This window comes from Hemicordylus capensis, chromosome 5 (genome assembly GCF_027244095.1).
Source record: "Hemicordylus capensis ecotype Gifberg chromosome 5, rHemCap1.1.pri, whole genome shotgun sequence".
In the NCBI taxonomy this organism is placed as follows: Eukaryota; Metazoa; Chordata; class Lepidosauria; order Squamata; family Cordylidae; genus Hemicordylus; species Hemicordylus capensis.
Window position 1 is genome coordinate 30655544 of NC_069661.1, and position 26608 is coordinate 30682151.

A 26608-nucleotide genomic window follows, 5' to 3' on the forward strand; every position below is an offset into this window, starting at 1 on the left:
AAAACAGAAACTGGAGGAGGCAAGAGATCCATGCTTGGCTCTCCCAGTGCATTTTTGGTGCTTAAGGTAGTCAGTAAGGGCCATGGTGTTGGAAGGGGCTTAACCCCTCCTGCTCCCCAGTTTGACTGAAGTAATCTAAAACAGGTCTTCAAGACATGGGTCTTCAACCCCTGGGGGGCTGCACGCCAAAGGGAGCTGTAGGGAGGGAGGTCCTACCTGATGTCTCCAAGATGCTGGGATGGCCAGAGTTGATTGGCAGCAGACATTCTGAACAGCGCTTCCAATGACTGCACTGCAGGGAGGCAAGAGCCAGTCACCACCCAGCTCCTCTGTGGGCAAGTAGAGTACATTTTATATCTCGCTCTTCCTCCAAGGAGCCCAGATTGGTGTACTACATAGGTTTCTCCTCACAACAACCCTGTGAAGTAGATTAGGCTGAGAGAGAAGTGACTGGCCCAGAGTCACCAAGCAAGTATCATGGCTGAATGGGGATTTGAACTCTGGTCTCCCCGGTCCTAGTCCAGCATTCTAACCACTACACCACACTGGCTCTCTTGGGCCAGTAGGATGGAAGAGTGTTCCCTCTTACGAAAGAAGCTCTACCTAGTGTATCTTGGGAGGAAATACTCTCTGCCTTGTTGAGCAAAGAACTGCCATTGCTGAGCCTTTCCTTGACTTTGTGAGCAACCAAGGACCTGGGTGATCATTTGGTCCTGTCTCTTAACCTCCTTGCATCTCAGAGGCATCATGTCAGAACAGCAAACTTTAAAGTATGTTTTCCTGCATTTTGGATAACTGGGCAAGTAGAGTACAAAGAATTAATTGAAAAAGCTATGAAAATACTGATTCCCTTACAATACCATGCTTGTGTGACTCAGTTTCACACTGCTAAGTAACACAAGTCATCTACTCAACTGCTGAAAACTGAATTTTCAGCTGTTGCTGCTTTAAAGAGCAAATACCAAGCAAAAAGAAACTTTAGGATTGGCAAGCTCTAATCTAATGCACAGGTTTGAAAAGTTAAGGAGCAATCAAACTCATCCTGATTAGAAAAGTAAATGTTTATCTCTGCTTAAATCAGTAGGGGTGTTTTTTTGGGGGGGGGAATATTATAGGGGTTCACAGTATCAAAAGTTTGAGAACTCTGACCTAAACTGTTTGACTGTGGGAAGACAGAAGTACCTCTTACCTGCTTCATTTCCCTCCATGCATATTCACTGCTTTTTAGGAGGGAGCACCCATTCACTGTAGTTCAAGACTGTAGACATCATGCCTAATTTAACCCTTACAGGAAGAAACTATTAGAGCCATTTCCAAACATCTGCTGCTCATCTCAGACTAGCTTTGATGCAGAGTGAGTTTTCAATGCACTTACTTACTTACTTTGTAGTAGCACATTGACTTATACCTGTCATTTTTGTAAGTAAGACTTCACAATTCAGAAGTTTCCCTTCCTGAAACTTTACAGGAAGAGAAAGTGTATTTAATCTTGGCTACTCAAGGGCAAAAATTCTTTCTATGGTGGAAGGCCTCATTGAAATACAGCTTATCTCCCTACTGTTTATTGTAGCAACTCTTGTTGAAGATGTTAGTTATTGAAAGCTAGCCAAAACATACTATCTTGTTAAAGGAAACATAGCAAGCTGTAGCAAAATGTGTTCCCTGCTGCACCTTATCAGCTGTGTTCAGTGTATCAGTCCAGGTTAGAGTAAGCCCTTCCATGCATGTGCGCCCCCCCCGGCCAACCCTGGGGCTAAAGTGCAGCCATGCATGGAAGGGAGTTAGCCATGCTTCCCCTCCCGCCACTGGCAGCTTGATTTTCTCTCTCCGACAACTAGGACATTTTAAAATAAAAGAAAGGCCGCTGACTCGAAGTTCATTATATGATTGTTAGAAACAAATTTATTGACCATTGTTAAGATTCTGGGCACTTAGTGGTATAGTAAGATCAGAAATTGATTACAGAAGTACCTGATGACATACTGGGAGTTCTAAATTCCTATTTTCAAAGCAGATTCTTTCCAACTTGATTCTAACTAAACGCTCAATTCAGCTTCTCTTCAAAAGGCATGTTGAGTAACCTTGCAGTGTACACTGGCGAAGTTTCTTCTTCAGGCTTCTTAAAGCTTCAGAACACTTCGGATACTACAAATTAAACACATGATTCATTTAGTATGTAGTGTAACTATTTGAATTTGATCCTATCAAAGCGGATAGAGTGTTTAGTGGGGAGACTTGGGTTCAAGAATCTATTCCCCTCTGAAGTTTACAGGATGACTGTGGGCTAATCATTCTCCTAATTTTCCCTACAGGATTGTTGTCAGGAAATAAGAAAATACTTATTTTATGTATGCTAGTCAGAATTCCTGCAAGGAATGGTAGGATACCATAAAGACATTATCTTCTGGGGTGGGGGGGATCATTGGCTTTTCAGTTGTCTGCTTTTAACTGTATTGCCCCCAGCAGTGTTCACTCTAACAGGGATTCCCAGATGTTGACTAAAACTCCCAGAATCCCCAGCTGCAATGGCTTGGTTGGGGATTATGGGAGTTGTAAATAATGTCTGGGAATCCCTGTTAGAGGGAACACTGGCCCCCACTCCCACCCAGCCTTCCATAGCAATGGCCTTAAAATTATTCAATCACAATGCGAGAAAAACTTTTGCAAATGTTTGTCATCAACTGTAAGCAGAAACACTTACCTCTTTCCAGCATGCATGAGTTCAAAGGCCTCGTTAATTTTGTCAAAAGGTAGTGTATGTGTCACAAATTCATCCACTTTTATTTTTTTGGACATGTATTCAGCCACCAGCTTTGGCACACTCTCTACACTCTTCCAGCCTGATGGAAAGTGAAAATTGTCATGGAATTTAGTCTCACAGCAAAATGGACCAACAACACAGCTTTAGAGCAATCTCTTTAAGGATAGTTCAGAAGTCACAAAAATGCATTCCTGCCTATCCCCCTGACCGACAAAGATCCAGTCAGTTTTCTACCATGACAATTCTGAAAGAAATTGGATGGAAGTTGAGTTTAAGAATTCCTGAAGCTTTTCCTCTTGTTCCATGTAACTATTAGTTTGCTGTGAAAAGAAGTGGCAGGAAGAGACCAAGGTGTTGCTCTTTGCTGCATGCTAGATGCTCATCATATGTTTCTGAATGACTATTATGTTTCAGCCTTGGGATTCCCTTGTATACAATCTTCTTAGTGCATAGGTAGTAAACTCTAACAAGATACCCAAAGCAAAAGTGATAAAGGACTTTCTTGCAGGGCATAAAATGAAATTAGAATACAACATATCTATGGAGACTCTTTAAAATTGAAAAACGACTGCTTTTACCTAGAAGGATAATAACCCAGGAGATACTTAAAAATAAAGTTATTGGGAAAAGTTGTGATACTTCCTTGGAGAAGCTTTGGGTAGACAACTAAATAGACTGGAAGAAATTTGTTTCTTAGACTCCCTATTACTATCCTGAAATATCTGATAAAATAGATGCTGATTCATGAAAGTTTATGCTACAATAGAATTGTTAGTCGGTAAGGTAGCACAGGATTCTTCTTCTCAGTTTCCTGTGCAGGGCTAAGAACATTAGAAGAGCCCTGCTGGATCAAGCCCAAAGCCCATCTAGCCCATCATGCTGTATCCCACACCAGATGCCTCTGGGAAGTTCACAAGCAGGAGAGGAAGAGGCATGTTCCCTCTCCTGCTGTTGCTTCCCTGAAACTGGCATTCAGAGGCATCCTGCCTTTGAACCTAGCCTATAGCCATCCAGACTAGTAGTCAGTAACAGACTTGTCCTCCATCAATTTATCTAAACTCCTTTTAAAGCCATCCAAGTTGGTGGCCATGCCCTCTCTCCTGCTGCAGCTCTTATGCATCTGGTATTCAGAGGCATCTTGCCTCTGAGGCTGCTGGTGGTGGTGGCGGCCTGTAGTCACCAGACTAGTAGCCATTGATAGACCTGTCCTCCATGAGTTCGTCTAAGCCCCTTTTAAAGCCATCCATCCAAGCTGGTGGCCGTTGCCACATCCTGTGGCAGATAATTCCACAGATTATATGCTGCATAAAAGTACTTTCTTTTGTCCAAAGTACTTTTTGACTGCCTGTTTTCCAGGCAATCCATTTCATGAGATGACCCTTGGTTTTAGTGTTGTGCAAGAGGGACAAAATTTCTATTCACTCTCTTCACACCATCTATATAATTAATTCACTTGGCCAGCCATGGAGATGTGTGGCAAGGTTCTTGCGGTGGAACTCTGGTGACACGCTGCGAGAGGTCCCGGCCTTGGGCAGGGGTGGACTCTGGACCGGAAGCAGAGAAAAATAATGGCGGTGGCGAGAAATAATGGTGGGTAAGTGGGAAGGAGGGAAATAATGGTGGCGGCGAGGAGGTAGGTGGACTGAGCGCAATGGCCTGAGGCAGAACAAAAGTGAGAGGGAGAGGAAAAGGCGCAGAGGGGAGAAAGCGGTGACAGGGGGGTGGGTGGGGAAGAAAGCAGCGGTCAGGCCGAGAATGGGGGTAATGGAAGTGCAGATGGGGATAGGAAAGAACTGCGGTGGAGGGAGAACAAAATGGGGCTGAAGGGGGGGTAGAGTCAGGAGAGAGTGGGGCGGGGGAGAGAGCGAGCGATGAACTAGCAGCTCGGATGCTATGCACCGGGTCTGCTAGTATATGTTTATAAGCCTCCGACTCCCCTTAGTTGCCTTTTTTCTAGCCGCAAAGAAGGCCCCAGATAAGAGGACACAACTCCCTGCCCCCACCTTCAAGATATTCAAATCACAATTTCCAAAAAGTTCTACCTCCAAAGGCAGTTCCTTTCCATGTCCGCCCGGTGACCAGCTGGAATGGACGGGTGGAAATCTCCTTACCAGCACCTGCGACACCAACTATCACACTGACACCCCAACCTTTGTGACATGCTTCCAAGGCTGCTCTCTAAGAAGTGAAAGACAAAGGAGAAAGGCATAAGAGACACTCTACTAAGCAGAATGTTAAAAAGAATTACATGTTGACTGAATATTTTACGTAGGAAACTGCCTTCTACCGAGTCAGACCATTGGTCCATCTAGCTCAGTATTGTCCACACAGACTGGTGGCAGCTTTAAGGTTATATGCAGGATAAACTCTCAGCCGCATCTGGTGATGTCAAAGATTGAACCCGGGACTTTCTGCATGCAAAGATGCAAATGCTCTTCCCATAGTGGCCCTGACCCCCTAAGGGGAATATCTTACAGTGCTCACATCTCCCATTCAAATGCAAACCAGGATCCTGCTTAGCAAAGGGGACAACTGATGCTTGCTGCCACATGACCAGCTCTCCTTCCCTTTGTTACATTTCTGTACTGTCCACTAGGAGTGTGCACAAAACTGGTTTGCCTGGTTGGGCTCCTGACTGGATTCAGACTGGGCATGTTCAGTTTTGTGCTCCCAAACTAGAACCCTAGCTCCGTTTTTAGTTCAAGCTGGTTCGGGGTTCGAATAGTTGATTTTTTGAAGAAAAAAAGCTCACCGGCAGCCTCTGGGGGTGTGGTGCTGCCTCAGCTACAGGGGTGGTGGTGTCCTCCGAAAGTCCCTCCTCCCCCGGTCTTCGGGCCGTTTAGGTCCATTTTCAGGCTTTTTCGGCCCTTTCCTGGTGGCCATTTTGAAGGCCGCCGCCCATGAGCACTGGCTGTTTGCATGCTTGGGTTGTGTGAATGGGAGAAGTGTGAGTGCTGTAAGAATTTTTTTTAAAAAAAAAACTATTCGAACCAAACTGGGTCTGAGCTGGCCCAGGGGATTCGGTTTGAGGTTACGCCGAACTGGGCCCGGTCCGATTCAATGGCGAACTGGCTCGACCTCAAGCCAGTTTGCACATTAGTGATGTGCCCGGACCGGTTCGGAGGCCATTCTATAGGCCTCCGGACTGGTCCAGACATGGGCGATTCGGATTCGGGTGGTTTGGGGTGGGGGGGTCCCCTTAAGGGTGGGGACGGTTTACTTACCCCTCCCGCCGCTTTCCCCCCTCTGGCGCCCATATTTCTTTGAGTAATTGGGGTGGCAGGATACCTCCCTGCCACCCCTTCTCCGGCGCTTTGGCAATTCTTTTAGTAATGGAGCAGCAGGATACCTCCCTGCCGCCCCTTCCCCCGCTTGGAGTGCAGTGCTGTGCAAAAGGCTTTAAGAAACATTTTGTGCCAGAGGGGGGAAAGCGGCAGGAGGGGTAAGTAAACCCTCCCCGCCCTTAAGGGGAACCCCACCCCAGTGCCAGACCGCAGCTTAGGGGTGTGCACAGAACTGCCAACTGCGGTCCGGCACTGGGGTGGGGGGGTACCTTTAAGAGCGGCGGGAGGGTTTACTTACTGCTCCCGCCGCTTTCCCCGCACCTTTGCCGTAATTCCAAGAGTAATTGGGACGGCAGGATACCTCCCTGCCGCCCCTTCCCCGACGTTGCTGGGAAAACTCCCAGCAGTCCTTTGCGCGGTGCGCGCACACGTCACAGAGACATGCGCACCGCTGGGACGTGCACGCGCGCCGCGCAAAGGACTGCTGGGAGTTTTCCCAGCAACGTCGGGGAAGGGGCGCCAGGGAGGTATCCTGCCACCCCAATTACTCTTGGAATTACGGCAAAAGTGCGGGAAAGCGGCGGGAGGGGTAAGTAAACCCTCCCGCCGCTCTTAAAGGTCCTGCCCCCACCCGAACCGGACCGCTCAGGTCCGGACCAGTCCGTAGGCTATTTCAATGGCCTCCGGACCGGTCCGGGCCTATCCCTACCGCAGCTCTGTGGTTCCGTGCACACCCCTATTGCACATCTCTACTGTCCTCTCCTAACAGCTCCAGGCAGTTCACAAGAAGCATGAAGGACATTATGAATTGCATTGTTAGAAATACAAGTTCATAGGTACATGTGGATATTGGCCATGATGGCTAAAAACAACCCATATATACTGAGGCAGCAACCACCTCCTTGTGCCCTTTCTCAGAAGTATTCTAGCCAGACAATAGAAGCTGATGGATTTTCATCTGACTGAGCAAAACAGTTAGTTGCCACTAAGTTCTGCTGATTTGCATTTTGCCCCTGGATCTTGCACACACCGTGTTCAGCTTGCACTAGACATATGCATGTGTGCTGAATGGTCTGTCTTGTGGAGTAGCCTCAAGAGTTTGGAGGTAGCAACCACTATGCTGTTTGCATGTGTGAACTGGGCCTTGTTTACAGGGTCACCATGTCTCTCTATGGAATGGTGAACTCCAAAAAACCTAGAAAGAACTACATTAAAGCCCAGCAGTTGATCACTTTCAGAGGTGCTCTTACCCCTGGACCTTGGGACCCTGGTCCATGGCCTCCAAAGGCCTGGAGGGGCCTCCTGCCGCCGCAAGCCCTCTTCCCCGCTGCAGCACCAATATTCTAGCCACCACATGCGCAGCCAGGGGTGGGGCAAGCAGGCCTCCCTCCCGCCAACGTGGCAGCGGGCTGAGTGAGAGCGGCTGCTGAGCCTGACTGACTCAGCAGCCTCTGAGAACTGCAAGGCACTCCAGTGTGCCTGCACAGTTAGAATAGAGTGTCGCAAGCCCATGGACTTGTGGGACTCTATTCTAACTGCGCAGGAGCACCTTGGAGTTCTCAGAGACCACTGACCCAGTCAGGCTCAGCAGCCGCTCTCACTTTGCCTGCCGCCACGGAGGGGAGGCCTGCTCGCCTCAACCCTGCCCCCCCAGCTGTGCACATGGTGGCTAGAATATCAGTGGTTCAGCCTCACAGCATGGCGGTCTGGGTGCCCAGATTGCCTAGGTGCGCCACTGATCACTTTCTCCTTTTATTCTGCACAAAAGGAAAGTACCCAATATCATTCCAGGGTGGATAAGACTTAATTTGTAACAGCTTCTTAATTCATTTTTTGAATAACCTCACGAGTTATGATCACATAATAGGGGTTCCCGACTTTGGGTTTGCAATGGTCAGAGGCCATTGTGGGTGAGAATGAGAGGAGTGGCAGGCAACATCAGCTGGGAACCTCTGCCACAACGTATTCTGTAAACAGGACCTCAGATTGTACTTAGCTTATTTTATCCATATCGATACGCACAAACATACTTACCATGACACCAACATTACCGATACACTCAAATGAGTAGTCTACTCCTCCATCTGTCAGCTCAACCAGGACATCCTGAATAGGCTTCTTGAAGTCCTCTGGGCTGATGCACTCTGTGGCCCCAAATTCCTTTGCTTTTGCAAATTTGTCTTTGTTGAGGTCAATCCCAATGATCCGGGCTGCACCAGCCACTTTACAGCCCATGATTACAGCTAGTCCAACTCCGCCCAAGCCAAAGATAGCACAGGTAGAACCAGGTTCCACCTAGGAGACAGAAGATCACATTGGAAAGAAAGCTACTGAAGAGGGAACAGTTCTTAAACTTGGGGAGCCAAACTACAAAATTGGTTCTGGTTCCAGGTCAGATTGATCAGTATTTTTTTAACTCTTGGGTTCAGATACTGGCATACAAGTTGAGGAAAATTACTAAAAGGACACGTTAGGCATTGTACAAGATCCTTGTAATTTCAAATGGGAATACTTAATGTAATTTTCCTCATGTCACTAACTTTAAAGTGTGGTTTGTTAACAGATTGATTATTCAAACTGTTCAAATACAACATTTCATGCAGAATATCAAAGTTTTGCTTACACTGTAACTATAAAACGAATACAGGAGATTGTTATCCGTGGTTTCACAGACTGCAATATGTATTTGCGGATGTGTCTTAGAGACCCAGTTTCTTTATCATGAAATATAGGCAAAGTTCACCTATCCGTGGTTCTTGAGTGGCCAGGAATTACTTCTGATGTCGTTTCCATTTTGAAGAATAGAGTCATTTTGTGGCTCTTTTTCGTAAAAAAAATAAAATGAAAATAAACAAAAAATAAGAGGATTTGGGGGGCATTCTTGAAGAACAAGGCACTATGCTTTTCTACCCTTATTTCTGCTCCCTTCCTGCTTTTTGGATTTTTTTTTTTTTAAAGAGTAAGGAATAACCCCTGGATTCCCACAGGGGAAAGATTTCCATATTCATGCATATTGGTGGAAACGGAACCTGCACAAATAGAGGGGGCCTCCAGTACAATGTTAAATAGAGTTAAATAGCTCTAATAGTTAATAGTTAAGAGAAAACATTTTATTTTTAAAAAAGGGGGGGTTACAAGGGCAATGTATACAATAGGATTAAAAAAACACCTCAGAATACAAAAAATGAGTTATACAATTACAAGCTGATGCTTGATTACAGAACCATAAGTCAGCCCGATTACTTCTCTTATCTTTTTGCACTTATTTATTCGATTTCAGGGCAGTTTACACAGAGAATAAATAAATAAATAAGATGGATCCCTGTCCCCAAAGGGCTCAGAATCTAAAAAGGAACATAAGATAGAAACCAGCAAAAGTACTGTGCTGGGGGTGGATAGGGCCAGTTACTCTCCCCCTGCTAAGTAAAGAGAATCACCACATTAAAAGGTGCCTCTTTGCCAAGTTAGCAGGGGTTGACAAATCATCATCAGACAAATTGAATTGACAGATCATCATCAAAAATCACAACTTAAAAGTTATTTTGCCAGCTCTGGTTCTGGTATTTGATTCTGGTTCATCGCAACCGACAGATACTGGGTCCGGGTTCAGTTGTGGTTCTCTGAAAAGATCTCTCTGAATCGGTTTTTGGTTATGGGTTCAGCATACCATTCCCATTTAAATAAAAATGCTGCATATGTAGCTATACCCCTCTCTTTCCACCAAAACTGGAATGTGCAACACATGCCATCTGGGTACAGCATTAAGTTATGCAAGAGACTTGGGACAAAACTACAGATAACACTGTATGTTTCTTTCTCCAGTGGCTTTTAAAAAGAAAAAGCAGCCTTGGAGGCTGCAATTGAATGGAAAAAAGTCAGCGGTGATGGGAGCAGTCAATCCTTTCTCTTTCAGCACCCTCCAGCGTTGCATGTAACATGCAAGCCAGCCCTTAAGGAAATAAAAGGAACCACCTCCACAGAGTCCCATCCAGCAGGTTACAGTTTCAGTTAAAGCATCTGTAAGAGAAAGAAAAAGCACTAGCACGTCTCTTACCTTTGCAGTGTTGAGAGCTGCACCGTAGCCTGTAGAAATGCCACAGCCCAGCAGGCAGACTTTGTCCAAGGGAGCTGAAGCATCTATTTTAGCCACAGAAATGTCTGCAACAACAGTGTACTCGGAGAAAGTGCTTGTTCCCATGAAGTGGAGGATTTGCTTCCCTTTGCATGTGAACCTACTGGTACCATCTGGCATCAGTCCCTTTCCTTGGCTGATTCTTCAAAACAAGACACAAAAAACAATCAAGGAAATTTATTTAGATATATGAGGTCACAACTAGGTTTCACTGATAACGAAATGTGTCAGAAAGAGGAAAATCAAGTATGTCAAGCAAGCATAGTGTATGGCCCTCCAAGCATTCTGGTGACTAACTCTGGTATACAGAGGTAGTCACCACATTTAACAAGTGTAAGCTTCATAGACTGCCCGTCAGACAAAAGCATGCACATTTTCCCAATTTTGAACCAATCTGGGAGGTGGTTTTGGGTAGGGAAAGAGGGAAACCGGACTTGTGAAGCTATCATTAAAAGTATTAATACAACAATTTTTCAGAAAGTTCTTAAAGCAGTTTACACAGCAAAAGGTATGGTTCCCCCCAAAGGGCTCACAATTTAAGAAATAAAACCGAAATGCCTACAAAGGGAACATCAGCAACAGCCACTGGAGACATGCTATGCTGGGCTGAACAGGGACAGTTGCTGGACAGTCTGCCTATTCTATCAATGGTATAGAAGAGAAGTCCAACTTCCTTTTGTTCAGTAATAGGAGAGCAAATGGAAATGAAACATACTATTGCTGCTGGTTCATGGACAGCCAGTGTGGTGTAGTGGCTAGAGTGCTGGACTAGGACCGGGGAGACCCGAGTTCAAATCCCCATTCAGCCATGATACTTGCTGGGTGACTCTGGGCCAGTCACTTCTCTCTCAGCCTGACCTACTTCACAGGGTTGTTGTGAGGAGAAACTTAAGTGGGCTCCTTGGAGAAAGAGCAGGATATAAAATGGTTTATAAAAAAATGCTCCAGTGTGGATAGTGACAGATCACCGATGGGACCCGATTCATGGAGGACTGAGGAAAGAGGAGGAGCCACTAGAAAGACAGTGTGTCTCTTTATTTCGCAAACCACGGACAAAGGAAGCTGCCGTATACAGAGTTAGACCACTGGTCCATCTAGCTCAGTACTGTTTACACTGACCAGCAGCAGTTTCTCCATGGTTTCAGACTGGAGTCTTTCCAGGCTCCAGGCCTACCTAATGATGCCAGCGATTGAACCGGGGATCTCCTGCATGCAAAAGAGTTTCTCCTCTACTGAGCTACAGCTCCATTTCCATGTTTATTTGGGCCCCTGGCACTAGCCATTGTGTACCAACCATTCTTGCCCTGTACAACAAAGCAAAAGAAATAAGTGTACCAACCTTATTTTCTGGCAGAGATTAGTTTTAGGGTTTAAACAAAACTTGCATTCTCCACATTGTGGGATATATAAAGGGATAACTGTGTCACCTGGAAGACACAAACAGTGGGTGTATAGTTTGTTTGGTTTTTAAATGGCAAAGGTCAAAGCAAGCATGTGAGCAGTACAACAGCAATGAAATGCAAATAAATTTAAGTGGCGATATGCCTGTGCTCTACAGTCCTTCAAAGAAGTTACAAGAACAAAGCAACACACACAGATCTGGTGAAAGGAGGTCAAACTATGAACATTAGTGTTCCTGTATCTTTATTTCTTTGGCAGTTATGCTGAGGAGGGCATTTCAGGCCTTCTTATGTTGTAAAGCGGAGAAAAGCTGTACCTACTAAAACTATCTCTATTGCTCAGTTGTTAAAGCTGAAAAGTTGGCTACCTCAATTTAGAGAAGGTTTGTGTGTGTGTGTGTCTTCACAGGTTGCACTCATGAATGGGTGTAGCACCTTGCCACTTTTTCAGAATGCTCCCCACTCATAAATGATGGATGTCCTGGCAAGTATCCAACTCTTCCTCTAGATCAGGATTCACAGCAACTATCACAGGAAGGGCCTCACGGAAGTACAGTCCCCCAGTCAGTGACTATATTGCCAGATCTTCATTGCCCTCCTTTATTTTTCCTGTGCAGCACATTGAAGACTTTTCCTGTAAGTGTCCTGTTCACACCCATTTGCAAAGTGATAATTTCATACTATCACGTTCTTCCTGTTGACCCAAGGCCCACAAATGTCAGCATCACTTTGGTTTCAATGATCATGCAAATGCTACTTACATTCAAATGAAGTTCCAAGGAACAGTGGGGTACAAAATATTAAGACCAGTTCTCTTTGATAAGACATCAGGAAGAGTGTCAAGCTCTCACAAGCTTAATTTTAATAAAAGACTTATTCATGCAGGTGTGGGTAAGGCTCAATACTTCAAGAGGAAATTATGGCATCAGTTAATGACGAGACTGCAGCTGTATGCTGTTACTCAGAGAGACATGCAGAAGAATCCTAGGTAAACTCAACATGCATAAAATAAGATTAAATAAAGGAGATAATTGAGGAGAGATAATTTCCTTACCTGGTTTAACTTTAGTCACTCCTTCGCCAACACTCTCCACAATTCCTGCTCCTTCATGGCCCAGGATCACAGGGAAAGAGCCCTCAGGGTCAGCTCCACTTAGAGTATAGGCATCGGTGTGACACACTGCAGTGGCAACAATCTGTGAATGAAGAATCACAACTGGAGTAATCTCAAAGGTGATCTAAAGTGGCACTGCATTTTCAAGACTTCAGAGACGGGGTAGTGTAGCGACTACACAAGTATGACCTGGGACATCCCGGTTCAAATCACACCTCAGTCAATGAATTGACTAGACCAGGGGTTCCCAACTGTCGGTTCTTGGATGTTGCTGGACTACAACTCCCATCATCTCCAGCTACAAATGGCCTTTGACCATTTGGGGACCCACTCTTGGGAACCCATGTTCTAGATGGCTTTCAGCAAGCTGTTCTCTTTTGGCTTCAGCTCTTCTGCCAATCCCCTGCTAACTGAGCAGAGGCACCTTTTACCGTGGTGATTCTCTTTATTTAGCAAGGGGAGAGTAAATGGCCCTATCCACCCCCAGCACAGTACTTCCAGTGACTGCTGCTGGAGTCTATCTTGTGTTTCTTTTTAGAATGTGAGCCCTTTGGGGACAGGGAGCCATCTTATTTGTTTGTTATTTCTCTGTGTAAACCTCCCTGAGCCATTTTTGGAAGGGTGGTATAGAAATCAAATTAATAATAAATATAACAATATAATATAATAATATAACAATAATAGTACTGAGCTACATGACTAGATTACCGAGGCAATGCATGTGAAGCACACTGAACTATTGCACATGTTTTTGTGAGCAGTACATTGTTCTTCATAGTTCTTCTCCTTAGTGGACAAGTTGAAAAGTCCACTAAGGAGAAGAACTATGAAGAACAATGTACTGCTCACAAAAACATGTGCAATGTTCTATTTGGAGATCCAGACTTTTTGGCTGGCCTTGGCCGTTAAGCCCAACGTGTGGCTGCCTGCCCCTGGTCATCCTTTTGCTGTTTTGGCCAAGGCACCACAGATGAACAGCAGCCAAGAAACCACGACCCTCCCCGCCTCGACTTTCCAGTTCCCAAGTAGGAAAGCATGGTGGGGCTCGCCCATATGGCTGCTGCTCAGCTGAGGTGCTCTGGAGCACCACAGCCAAGTAAGGTTTCTACTCCCCACACTCCCTTTCCTACCCCAAAGCCAGTTTGCTACTTTAGGCATCTTGGCAAATAAGCAGCCAAATAACCCCCAACTTCATTGCTGGGAAGGGACGGGTATTGCCATGCAACTTCTAGGATGGGGGAGGCCATCTTGGTTCTCCAGTTGCTGCTGAACTACAGCTCCCATCATCACCAGCTGTAATTTATTGTGGCGGGAGATGATGGGAGTTGATCGCCAGCTCCAAGGAAGAGAGAAGACGCTCATCCTTTTCAACAAATGGTGGCAAGGCATTTGCTGAGGCAAGAAGGAATACAGAAACCTTGTCTTATTATTTCTAGTTCCAGCACCTAACAAGAACAATCCCAAATGATTTTTCCCACCATGACCTCTTCTAAATTAGAAGTAAAAGCCTTAATTTTTCTTTTTAAAGTGTTGGGCTGGCAAAGTAGTTTTAAAAGGCAAACACAAGCAAACACAAGCAAACACACAAACACGCGTAAGCCATCATCCAACTGTTCCATTACCTTGATACGAACTTCATGAGTTTTCGGTGGTGCAACTTCTACCTCCTCAATGGACAGCGGCTTCCCTGCCTCCCAAGCAACTGCAGCCTTACACTTGATAACCTAAATAAGAAGGAAAGAATTCCATTATTGCGCAGCAAGCTCAATTAATTACCGTTTTGTTCTCCCAAGTTCACAGTTACTTGGAACTGCTTGGAAACAATCCCAGGTTTCAAATTAAAGGCTGATGTCTAGTCACATCAGTGACTCGCTGCAGGAACTTTTAGAGAAACTGTCAGAACCGCAGAGATCAAAATGGACCCTTGGGGGGAAAACCACAATTTTGTTTCTTCTCAAAATTTCACTTGAAAAACGAATACCCACAGCTATCACTTTCAGTAGGATCACTAAAGGAAGACTGCTTCTATTTTGAGTAGCTTTGCTAAATCAGACCCAGCATTCTGTTTCCCACAGTGGCCAACAAGATGCTCCTGGGAAACTCACAAGAAGGGCATGAAGGTTAATAGACTTCTCTTGCTGTCCCCCACTCCAACTGATAACAAGGTATACTGTCTCTGACCATGGAAGTTCCACAAAGCCATGATGAATTCGGCCCATTCGGTCATCAGTAATAGATGTCTCCTCCATGAATCTGTCTAGTTCCCTTTTAAAGCCATCAAAAGCTTGTGGTTAACACCACATCCCATAGCAGTGAATTCCAGACATTATTTATGGGTTGTATGAACAAGTATGGTCTCCCATTTGTCCTGAATCTTATGCCAATCAGTTTCATGCAATTGTCCAAGCTTTAGTGCAGCCCTCCAGCTGTTTTTTTAAATATAAATCCCATAATCCCCAATGGCCGGTAACCAGGGATGATAGGAATTGTAGGCTAACATCTTCAGGAGGGCCACAGTTTGAAACCCCTGCTCTAGTGTTATGAGACAGGGAGAAAATGTGGTGCAGTGGTTAAGAGTGTTGGAGTAGGACCAGGAAGACCCAAGAACAAATCCCCATTCGGCCATGACACTCACTGGGTAACCCTAGGCCAGTCATGGATCTCTCAGTATAACCTATCTCTCAGGGTTGTTGCAAGGATAAACATAACCACGTACACTGTTCAGGGCTCCATGGAGGAAGAGCAGAATATAAAGTAGATTTATCTGTCCACTTTCTCCACACCATATTCGATAAATTTGGCAGACGTGCAATAGCAGCTACTTATTTGACCAATAATATTTACACAAATTAATGTAATCGGAGACTTAAAAGTACATTGCAGTCCATACTGAGTTCCCCCCTTGTGTCTACTAACCATCTAAAAAATAAAAACAGATAATTAATAAATATATCTCATAACTGCTGCCAGAATTATCTATGCAAAACGGAGGAAAATACGAGTGAATGGGAACACAAACTATTTAACTATGCTGCAGTGCCCTAATGGACCAGTTATATAATTAGAAAGCAAGAAAGGAGACACAAAATGAACTTTTTGTTCTTCAGCTGCAACCTTTGATTAAGCATTGGAAGAGGAGGAACACTGGCTGACATCCAGATGATGTTACTCATTAGTAATACTCAAGAGTTACTCGAAAGGAATTGCAATAGAACTTCAGTTGAATAATTTAGAAAGAATGTCAGACACTGACGCCCTGAACACATTACATGCATTTTAAAGATGATGATGGACTTGCAATAGCCAGCCAGCATGGTGTAGTAGTGCAGGGCTGCACAACTTCGGCCCTCCAGCTGCTGTTGGACTACAACTCCCATCACCCCAGTCACAGTGGCCAACAGTCAGGGATGATGGGAGTTGTAGACCAACATCTGCAAGAGGGCAGAAGTTGTGCAGCCCTGGTGGTTAGTGTATTAAGACTCATATTTTTAAAAAATTACGTCCTACTTTCCGCAGTTTCTCTTTGCTAAGGTATAAATAGATGTTAGAGGGCAGGGGTGCACAACTCAAATGCGCCGGTGGGCCAGAACCAACCATTACTTGGTGTGTTCTTTCAGTGCATTAATTACTACACTAAAACCGATTAACAATATTAATGAAAGCAATTATTAGTACTTGCAGATCTTCCCCCCACCTGTCAAGGGACTGATTATATTAACCAAGGACAGCGGCCAGAAAATTGGGCCTACCCTTGTTCAGTTAGTCGGGCACCTGGAGTGCAGGTCAGTCCCAGACAGATGCGAGGTCCTCTCCTCTCCCTAAATCACTGTTGCTTTCAGGCTGCACTCCTAGGCATGTTTACTCAAGGTAAGCCTTACTGGGTACACCATGGGATCTATTTTCAAGTAAACATGCTCACTACAGTGTGTGTGTGTGTGTGTGTGTGTGTGTAGTGTGTGTGTGTGTGTGTGTGTGTGTGTGTGTGTATAAAATTTACATTTTATATCCCGCTCTTCCTCCAAGAAGCCCAGAGCGGTGCACTACATACTTACAGTATGTTTCTCCTCACAACAACCCTGTGAAGTAGGTTAGGCTGAGAGAGAAGTGACTGGCCCAGAGTCACCCAGCTAGTTTCATGGCAGAATGGGGAGTTGAACTCGGGTCTCCCCAGTCCTAGTCCAGCACTCTAACCACTAGCTTTCCTTTATAATGCAATTTCCAGAGAGGATGGAAGATGGGCCCATCTCAGAGTAGAGGCAACTGACAGAAGAGAGAAACCTCTGCCTTTCTGGGTTGCACTCTGCCTGTGCCTGCCTAATGCTGCTGCAGAAGCAACTGGCTACTTGCTTGTTGGCCCATCAGTGTCTCAAGGGGCCAAAGGCACCGAGCTGCTCCTTCACATCAATGGGCCAAGCCAAGAGGTCTCCATGGCTCAGACTGTCCCTGCAGGAAATTCCTACCTGGGGAATTTCCAGCCCTCGGGCCATGTGTTCTGCAGATCTGTTGTAGAGACACATGGCTACTGGTGGCAACCCATATTTCCCCATGTGTCATGCAACAACAGCTTGTAAAAGAAATATGCAATGAATAGGACCAGGGAGACCCAAGCACAAATCCCCACCCAGTCTTGTGGTAGCAAGCATGAACTGTTCCCTTAGCTAAGCAGGGTCTACCCAGGTTGCATATGAATGGAAACTTGATGTGTGAGCACTGTAAGATATTCCCCTTAGGGGATGGAACTGCTCTGAGAAAAGCAGAAGGCTACAAGTTCCCTTCCTGGCATCTCCAAGATAGGGCTGAGAAAGATTCCTGCCTGTAACCTTGGAAAAGCCACTGCCAGTCTGTGTAGTCAATACTGAGCGAGATGGACCTATGGTCTGACTCAGTATATGGCAGCCTCCAATGTTCCCTATGAAACTTACTGGTGGCTCTGGGTCAGTCACTTATCTTTCAGCCTAACCTACCTCACAGGGGTGTGAAGCTAAACATAACCACATACTCTGGGCTCCTTGGAGGAAGAGTGGGATACAAATGTAAATAAAATAATAATAGTTGATATACTGGCGATGCAATGCGTATAATGGATCTAGATCAAAATTCTTCTCTCCAGACCTTTTTATTGCACAGATTAAAAGAAAATTAAAAACAAATTAAAAACAGATGTTCCAACGTACCGACATCAACTTCCGTGTTCCATGTCTCACTGTTTAAAATCCACACTCGAATCTGGGATATAAGAGTGTGGATTTTAAACAATGAGACATGGAACACTGAAGTTAATGTCTATATGTTGAAAAGTCTGTTCTTTATTTGTAGTTTTTAATTTTATTTTAATCTACACAATAAAAAGGAGAGAATAATAATAAAAATGTTTATGAACATTATATGCTTTCATAACATATCAGTACATATTCTACCATGTGGAAGAATCAGACACTTGCAAAAAGGTTGACCATCCCTAAACTGGTTACTTTCTCAGGGAGTGAAGTTCAAAGAGACCTGATGCCAAGTAAAATATTTACATTCTTCACTTTCCCTCACCTTTACACCTATTCTGTGAAAGAAATGAACATTTCAGGGACAAATTATATTACTTTAAATAAAAGGCCTTTACACGCCTTATAGTGTGACATTTGGCATCCTGAAAAGACTTTTTAAAAAAGCTTGAAAACAAAAGCAAACACTGACTGGCTGACATACTGAGGAAAATTACTCAGAGTAGCCCCATTAAAATTAAAAGGACCACTTAAGTTCAGTGGAACTCCTTTGAGTACTTTTCAGTATGACAGCCATTGGTTTTATTATTTATGCCAGCTGAAGGCTGTTTTCAAGCCATTTCATCTTCAGTTTTCGATCCCCTGAAAAAGGAATCTTTTGAACCATGTGTTTGGTGAATAGAGATTGTAAAAACAAAAATAATCCTCTGCAAACAAATGTGAATGGAAATGTGATACATTGAATTTTAGCACTCTGATGAAGCATTAACACTGAAACATGCTCTACTTTTTATTCCACTCTTTGATCTCTGAAAGACTTTTTTGCAAATGTAGTCTTTTTCAAGTTACTATTCATGCAATAATTACAACATTTTGACAGTATATCTTCTTTTGCTAAATAGTTAAAGGGGGTGTCGGAGAAGAATTAGAATTATTTGAGAATGTCAGATTTTGCAAATAGCATAACAAACAACTATGTTTCTCAGGAGCAGCAAGGAACTTTCCAGCCCATGCAAGTAAGATTTTGGAGATCAGAGACTCTTCGGAACCCGTCTCCACAGGCTTTACCCACTTAGCACAACTGAAATGGAGGGCTAATTCCCAGGTAAGGTGTGCATAGTGTGTTAGGAGTAGGCAAATGTTCTTGAAAAGAATTGCTTCTAAGTTCTAGACTTGCTTCTTTTGTACTTCAAGTGGCTTTGGCTACTTTCTGGTTGCATTACTAGCTAGATAGTAGTGCATGATGTCATTCATAATCCCCAGGTCTGGGGCATCCAACATATTTTTATTTCTTTTTAACATTTATATCCTGTTCTTCCTCCATGTACAGAGTACATGGTTATGTATATCCCCACAACAATCCTGTGAGGCAGGCTAGGCTGAGAGCTAAAGTGACTGGCCTGGAGTCAATCAATGAATTCCATGGCTGAACCAGGATTTGAACCTGGGGCTCCCCAGTCCTATTTCAACACTTTTAACTACATCACCATGCTGGCTACATATCATATCAGGAGAGGATTAATAAAACTCAAGCTCTTGTATATGCAAATCATGCACTGGTCTGCTGAGCTGCAGTCCATCCTCAAAGGAAAACTTCCAGCAAATCACTGCAAAGAACTTCACACACACACACACACACACACACACACAAACAAAGCAGCCTCCACATGGGCAGTTATTCCATGTTGCTGTTTGTGTGAACTGAACTGTTACATGTATCACAAAGGGTTCACTCAAGACAATTAGATAAACAAATGGGGGCTTTGGGAAAGATTAAAACAGATTGTTTTAAACTGTTTTAAACTGTTTCCCTGATTTTCAGGGCTTTTAGCTGTTTTATTGTGTTTTAACAGTTTGATTTTAACTGTTAATTTGTTTTAATTGTTTTTATCATGTTGTGAACCGCACTGAGCCATTTTGGAAGGGTAGTATATAAATCTAATCCTCTACCATAAAAGCCTTGGGCGTGCGGCCATGCCGCCTGTGTCTTTTTCGCCCGTTCTGGGCATGCGTGGAGCACATGCCCAGATCGGGCGAAAAATATACAGCTGCCCAGAGACGGGCGGCCATGTTGGACCAGGCGGTGGCCGCGGCGGAGCAACTGGCTCCGATGGCGGCGGCCGCCGTTACGGCGAGAGGGCCGGGAGGAGCAGAAGCGGCGGGCCGAGGAGAAGCAGCCGCCGCCAACAGCAGGAGGAGAGTGTGTCCGAGGCGGCGGCGGAGCCGCGGCCTTGGCCAAAGGTAGCGGTGGCCGCGGCGGGGCGACTGGCCCCGATGGCGGCAGCTGCGACACCACCGAGAGTGCGGGTGAGGCGGTGGCGGGGCGACTAGCCCCGATGGCGGCCGCGGCCTCAGCAAGAGGTGGCGGTAGCCGCAGCGGCCGAACAGGAAAGGACTGGGCCCGCTTGCGGCCGCACTCGGGGGGCGGGGCCATAAATAAATCTCTTTTCCCCTTAAGGCTAGCGCCCATTATTACAATGGGCTAAAAATTACTAGTAAAATAAATAAGTAAATAAATTTATAGAACACCAGTGTTCCCTCTAACAGGGATTCCCAGATGTTCTTGATGACAACTCCCAGAATTCCCAGCTGCAATGGGGATTCTGGGAGTTGTAGTCAACAACATCTGGGAATGCCTGTTAGAGGGAACACTGTAACAGGGATTCTCAACATTTGGTCCCCAGATGTTATTGGACTTCAACTCCCATAATCCCCAGGCCCAGTGGCCTTTGTCTGAGGATTATGGGAGTTGAAGTCCAATAACATCTGGGGACCCAACGTTGAGAATCCCTTCTGTAGAACAGGACGATTTTTTGCTCACAGTTGTTCACTATTTGTGATGGTTGGCAGCAACTCTAGAGCTGTCAATCATCTTTTGAAGCCCAAGGAACCAACCTCCAGGTGGGATCCCTGAGGGAGGGGCTTTAGAATGGAGCAGAGAGTGGCAGTTAAACTGTCTAACTGGTAGCTCACAGCGTCAGAGAGGGGTTGGATGAGCCAGTGACGGTTAGGGCTAGGATATCTAAGGAGGGTCTCTGGGTTGGATATTGGGAGGTGGTTAGTACGTTGTACACACCAGTGGACACCTTCAGTTAGCAAGCGTGACTCTTAAGTATGAATGCTGGATGCGTATGGTATATACATGGGTCTTCAACCAGGGCGGTGGTTTCCAGTAAAAGGGCTAGGAAACCACCACCATGAGTGTTCAAGGAATGCTCACTGTATCCAACACAGGCACCTCAGTAACTTATAAGTCCAGCCTCTGTTAAAGTACTAAGTTTGAAACATTGTTATAGAAACTATTACGTGTGTAAAGCCCTGTTTTGGCAGAGAGAAACTTTTAAGTTACTTCTACATCAATAAACTTGACTGTGTTTTATTTTAAAGTTCACTCCATGTCCTGTGGGTTATATTTCTCCCCACACAGCCCTCAGCTACACTACTAAGGGGTTATCAGGACACAAACCTAAGCCAGAAGACCTTGGTGGCAGCAGCGCAAACTTAAAAAGAAAGGAAGAGATAAGAACATCATTCATAGTAAAACTGGTCCACAAAGTTATAAAGTTACTTGGGGAATAGACCCCCCCGTCCCACCCCAATTACAGTGTCTCAGAGTGGGGAGCAGGGTATGGCTCCCCACACCATTCTGCAATGACTTTTATGCAACATGCATACATTTTCCAGCTTTGCAATGGCCAGAAACTAATTTAGAACATTCAGTCATCAGAAGTCTATGCAAACATGCAACTTTGTTCTGCCAACCACCCAACCAAACATCCAACTTCATTCATCCAACTCCTGCTAACTAGGCAAAGAGGCACCTTTTTAACGTAGTGATTCTCTTTATTCAGTAGGGGGAGAGTAACTGGCCGTATCCACCCCCCCACCCCCCTGCACAGTACCTCCAGTGACTGTTGTTGGTGTCTATCTTATGTTTCTGTTTAGATTGTGAGCCCTTTGGGGACAGGGATCCATCTCATTCATTCATTATTTCTCTATATAAACAGCTTTGGAAACTTTTGTTGAAAAGCAGTATATAAATGTTTGTTGTTGTTCATTCATGTGCTCTAGAACCTTATGTGCTCTACCAAAAGCAATGGCTGCCCCACAAGATTCCTCTGAGGGCTTCTTTTAAAAAAAATCCATGCAAGCTTTGCTTTTCTATGTGGACTGAGAGTGGAGGCAGCAAACCGAATATAGACACTCCCCACCCCACATGTCTAAACTGCAGTGAGCACCATGAAACCAAATAAGAAATCTAAACATACATCCATACCACTAATTTCATGATTTGCCAGATGTAGGTGTTTTGTTTTTTTGTTTTGAGAGAGAGAGAGAAGCCAGAAGCAATCACATGAATGACCAAAAGAAGAGCCAATATGGACAAGGAAACTGAGCTCTACTGTAAAGTTAAACTTTAAACAGTGGCAGGTGCCACTGCCAACAGGGAGCAAATCCTCTCCTCTACTCACAAGATGAGTTTATTCAGGGCCGATCCCAATCACGGTTGCGTGCTTTGCCTTTCTCTCTCCATCTCATACGTCAAAATGTGTCAGGAACATATAAAATCTGCAAACATCAAACCTTCCTCTGGAGTCCAGGGGTGGGCAATCTTGGTGCCTCCATCGTATTCGTGCATCCTCAAACCACTGTAGCTGGGGATGGTGGGAGTTATACTACTAGTACTACCAATATTTATATATTGGTATAACTTTTTAACAACAGTTCCCAAAGCTGTTTACATAGAGAAATAAAAAATAAGTTGTAGTTCAACAAGATCTGGAGGGCCAGGGTGGCCCACCTCTGCCTCTAGTCTTTAAGCCAGCATCCTGGGAGCACAGCCCAGAAGAATCTCTGGTTGCAACCAACCAGCTGGGGAAAGCAGTGCTTAAGGGACCGTGCCACGGTCCATCCTGGCCTGGGGCAAGTTTTGGGCGCCAGAATTGAACCCGGGAAGGGATTATATATAACAGCCATATTAATCGAGAGTGCCTCTGAGCGCAGTCCAGAGCGTGTTTCTATCTTAAGCAGACGCAGACTCCGATCCCAACCTGAAATTAGAAGCCAGTCTTTTCAAGAACTTCTGCCCAGCCCTCTCCTAGTACACTGACTCTGCACACCTTAACTGCGAACAAGCCCCACTGAACTCAGCGGAACTTCCCTCAAGCAGGTAAGCATGCATAGGATCGGGCTGCCCGAGAATTGCAAGCGCAGCAACCCCTTTCCTCCCTGTGCGCCTTCCTTTGTCTCGCCTGCCATGTCGCCTCTCGCACCGCTACCTTTGTAGCTGCAGGCCCTGCGCCAAGGAGCTCTGCAGGGTTCGACATAAGCACGAGCGCGCGCCCCGGCTGCAATCCCAGGGAACGCGTGGCGAGGCCTGGAAGCACGATGAGAGGCACTTACCCCGCCGCTCGCCATCTGCTCCGCTGATCTTCCGACCCCCGGTCAGGAGCCCCCGCGAACTACCCTCCTCAAAGAAGCCGCAGTAGCAGCAGCTCAAGGCATGCGCGCTGCTTCGGGTCCCGCCTACAAAGGGGTTGGCCAACTCTCCTCCTCCTTTGGGGAGGCTTGTATGTCTAAGCAGGCTGCTAAGGCGGGAGGAACCTCTTTGAACTTAATGGAGCTCAGCTCACTTCCGAATACGCATGCTTGGGTTGTCGCTGCACGAGGAATTGGAGCAGCAGCGAATTCTTGATCTCTGCCATTCTTTCTTTGCTGTGTCCGGCTTCTCTTACGCCTTACGGCTTCTTTTGCATTACACCTGTGCTACAGGCTGTAGCAGCCTACAGCTTTTCCATCTTGGAACTAGTGGGACTTGCTCCTGAGTAAACATAAGATCGGCTTGCAAGGGTGACAGATTTTACTTCTATATAATATACTAAGCCGGTATGTTGTTGCGAGCTCTCAGATAGGGAAAAATTTAAAATAGGCAACACTTTAAGGTGCACCAGCCAGCCACGTCCCCTGATTCTCCCGAAGTCCATTGTCTGCAGAGGCACAAGCTATACCCTGAACCCCCTCCCCCCCCCCAAAAGGTTGGTTATCCTGTGGGCATGTTTGGGGTGAGGCTAGGCACTTGCTCACATTTCCCCTGTGCCCAAGGTCCATTCACACGTTATGTTCAATGAGTGTACAGTGTACACAGGACAGGTACAGATCTGTACACAGGTAAAGTCATCTGCATTATGCTGAGTATAGGTACAGAAGTACACTTCCTATCTGTACCATGCTTTTGAAGGACTTGTATCCAGGTTTACTTTTAAAATGAACACAGGTACAGTCATTCACACAAACACATGTATAAGTGTACAGACATCTGTACACTTGTACAGCATAATGTTTGAATCAGACTCCAGTTTGTGTAACATCTGAAGAAGGGGCAAAAGGTGAGGGAAATGGGAGTTGCCACCCACTGTGATCACCCACTTTCTACAATGCATTGCCTACTCTAGAGGTCTGCACCCTTTCAAAGTAAGAGAGCCATATCTTTTGTTTTCTCTTACCAAACTGTTTGGAGAGCTGCACATCATGCATATATTATATATAGGCACACATGCATGTTATACTCAAAAGAACTACTTACAGCTCAGGACAGGAGCTGCACATTGCAGACCCCAGATTGGACAAACAACATACTTCACTGATTGCACAGTAAACAGTCCCAACAATAGTTCTGGCAGCTCTCTCGAATGGGGAAGAGCATGGGTGTGCACACTGAACCTCCCCCTTGCAATTAGGCAAAAGCAATTAAGCAAAAATTAGGTACACTCGATGGGAGAAGACATATGCATCCACACCCATGCATATGAGAAAGCCGGCAGACATACCGCTCAAACTGGCCCAGACTTTTCTTTCTCTCTCTCAGAGGTTACTGAGTGACTTTGGTCCAATCTTTCACAGGGCTGTTGTAAGGATAAAATGGAAAACCATACATATCAGTTAATTAAATCCTGGAGCTTGTCCTTTAGTTTTGAAACAGCCAACTATTATTTTTACTGGTAATTCTTAAGCATCAAATTGTTTTCTCTAAGGCATGATGTAATAATTAAAGTCAGTAGCGGCTGGTGGTTCTGTGGAGAATAAATGCATTCTGAAGTCACCAAGGCAACTCTATCTGCCTGATTGTTTTTAAAAAAATGAATACTACTACTAATACATAACAACAAGAAATAACTCTGAGCCAGAGTGGTACAGTGGTTAGTGTGCTGGACTGGACTGGGGGAATTCATGTTCAAATCCCTATTCAGCCATGAAACTCACTGGGTGGCTCTGAGACAGTCAATTATCCCTCAGCATAACCTTCCTCATAGGGCTGTTGGGAGGATAAATGTAATCATGTGCACCACTCTGGACTTCTTGGAGGAAGCACAGGCTATACATGTAAAAGTAAATAAATCTATATAAGCCACAGGTAAAGCAAGACCAACTACACAAGTGGAGAATAAATGCATTATGAGTTAACCAGGTTTTAAGTTACAAGGGTAGCTCTGCCTGCCTATTTAAACAATGCAAACATAAATAATAGAAAAAACCTCAGGTTTTTCAATGATGCAACTGTGAACCATCTCCTGTAACTTAAAGGACACCATGGGAAGCAAAGATGCATGGGGACACCCTCTCCCTACTCCATGCCTGCTGAACAGCTGGGCGCCACTCTCTGCCCATCTTGGGTGCCCAACACTTAGCCTGGGTGTTCATCCTAGCAAGCAATAAATGTGTGCTTGTGTTTTAAATAGAGATCACTTCCTTAATCCTTCCTCAATGAACCATAACTGTCAGTAGACATATTAATGTTATAGAAACTGGCCACAATTTGGAGAAAAACCTGTTTAACATAGCAAATGGATTTTTAAAATTGTTTTCCTTCCAACAGAATCCATTCCTTCTCTCCACCACATACACAAGGAAAGCCACTTCTGCAATTATTTCAAAAGCAGTTTGGACTCATAAATCCATGCATATGCCCTAAAAAGAACTTTCTGGCTTCTTATGCCAGTTTCTAGTCTAATTAGTTCAGTCTTACAGTTTGCTGTTCCTTCCAGTGTTTTATGACATGTCATTTTGGCAATGGACTATAATGTTTTGCATACAGATCAGATCAGATAGCAAGGGAGAGAGAGCAGAAATTGCATTCCTCCCAAACATAAACAAAGAAGCCAGCAAAAGAGCAGACTTTCCAACAGCCAGCCAGCCTACCCACCTCCTATCTAACCAAAATGGTGATTAGATTCTTCTGAGCAGCTAAAAAGAGAGATTTCCCCACCCTCTGGGCACTCTGGCTGCCTGAGTCAATCAGCCTAGTTTATATCATTAATACCTACAAGGATGCCACCCTTGCAGGGCCTAACTGGCTCTACAGACATTTTGGAGTCCAGATCAGCTCAGTTGAGAGAGATTTTATCTGCAAAGAACTCATTGAATGCGCCACAGTGAAACTTTTTCCCCAGAACCAGATTTTCAACAGATATTAATGGTTAACGATCCAGAATAGCTCTGCTGGACGAGAGCTTGCAGATGCAATATGCACAGAATAAAATCGCTACCTTGCTGCATGTATTGTTACAACATAGGCCTTCAAATGGGCTCTATGCTGTATTGTATCAAATTCAAGATGAGTCCTCCTCCATTTGCGCTTCAGTCATCTACCTTGCTGCTTCAGGTCCCATAACTCTTCCGTATACCATAGAGCTAATTTTGAAGC

At 45.0% G+C, this 26608-nt stretch overlaps 1 protein-coding gene across 3 annotated transcripts; it reads right to left on the bottom strand.

The window, feature by feature from the left end:
* Positions 1–1875: 1875 nt before the first annotated feature.
* LOC128327965 (alcohol dehydrogenase class-3) lies at positions 1876–23462 on the bottom strand. Of its 3 annotated transcripts, none has more exons than XM_053257401.1 (9): positions 23311–23462; positions 14314–14415; positions 12632–12773; positions 11517–11604; positions 10100–10319; positions 8080–8340; positions 4804–4939; positions 2702–2840; positions 1876–2145 (listed from the first exon to the last, which is right to left on the bottom strand). In XM_053257401.1, exons 1-9 carry the CDS (start codon positions 23323–23325, stop codon positions 2121–2123), a joined length of 1128 nt encoding a protein of 375 aa, XP_053113376.1. In that variant the 5' UTR covers positions 23326–23462; the 3' UTR covers positions 1876–2120. The 3 variants fall into 3 exon arrangements, with proteins under 3 accessions (XP_053113376.1, XP_053113374.1, XP_053113373.1); XM_053257399.1 differs by lacking the exon at positions 23311–23462 and adding an exon at positions 22492–22548; XM_053257398.1 differs by lacking the exon at positions 23311–23462 and adding an exon at positions 14797–14955.
* Between the last annotated feature and the right edge of the window lie 3146 nt (positions 23463–26608).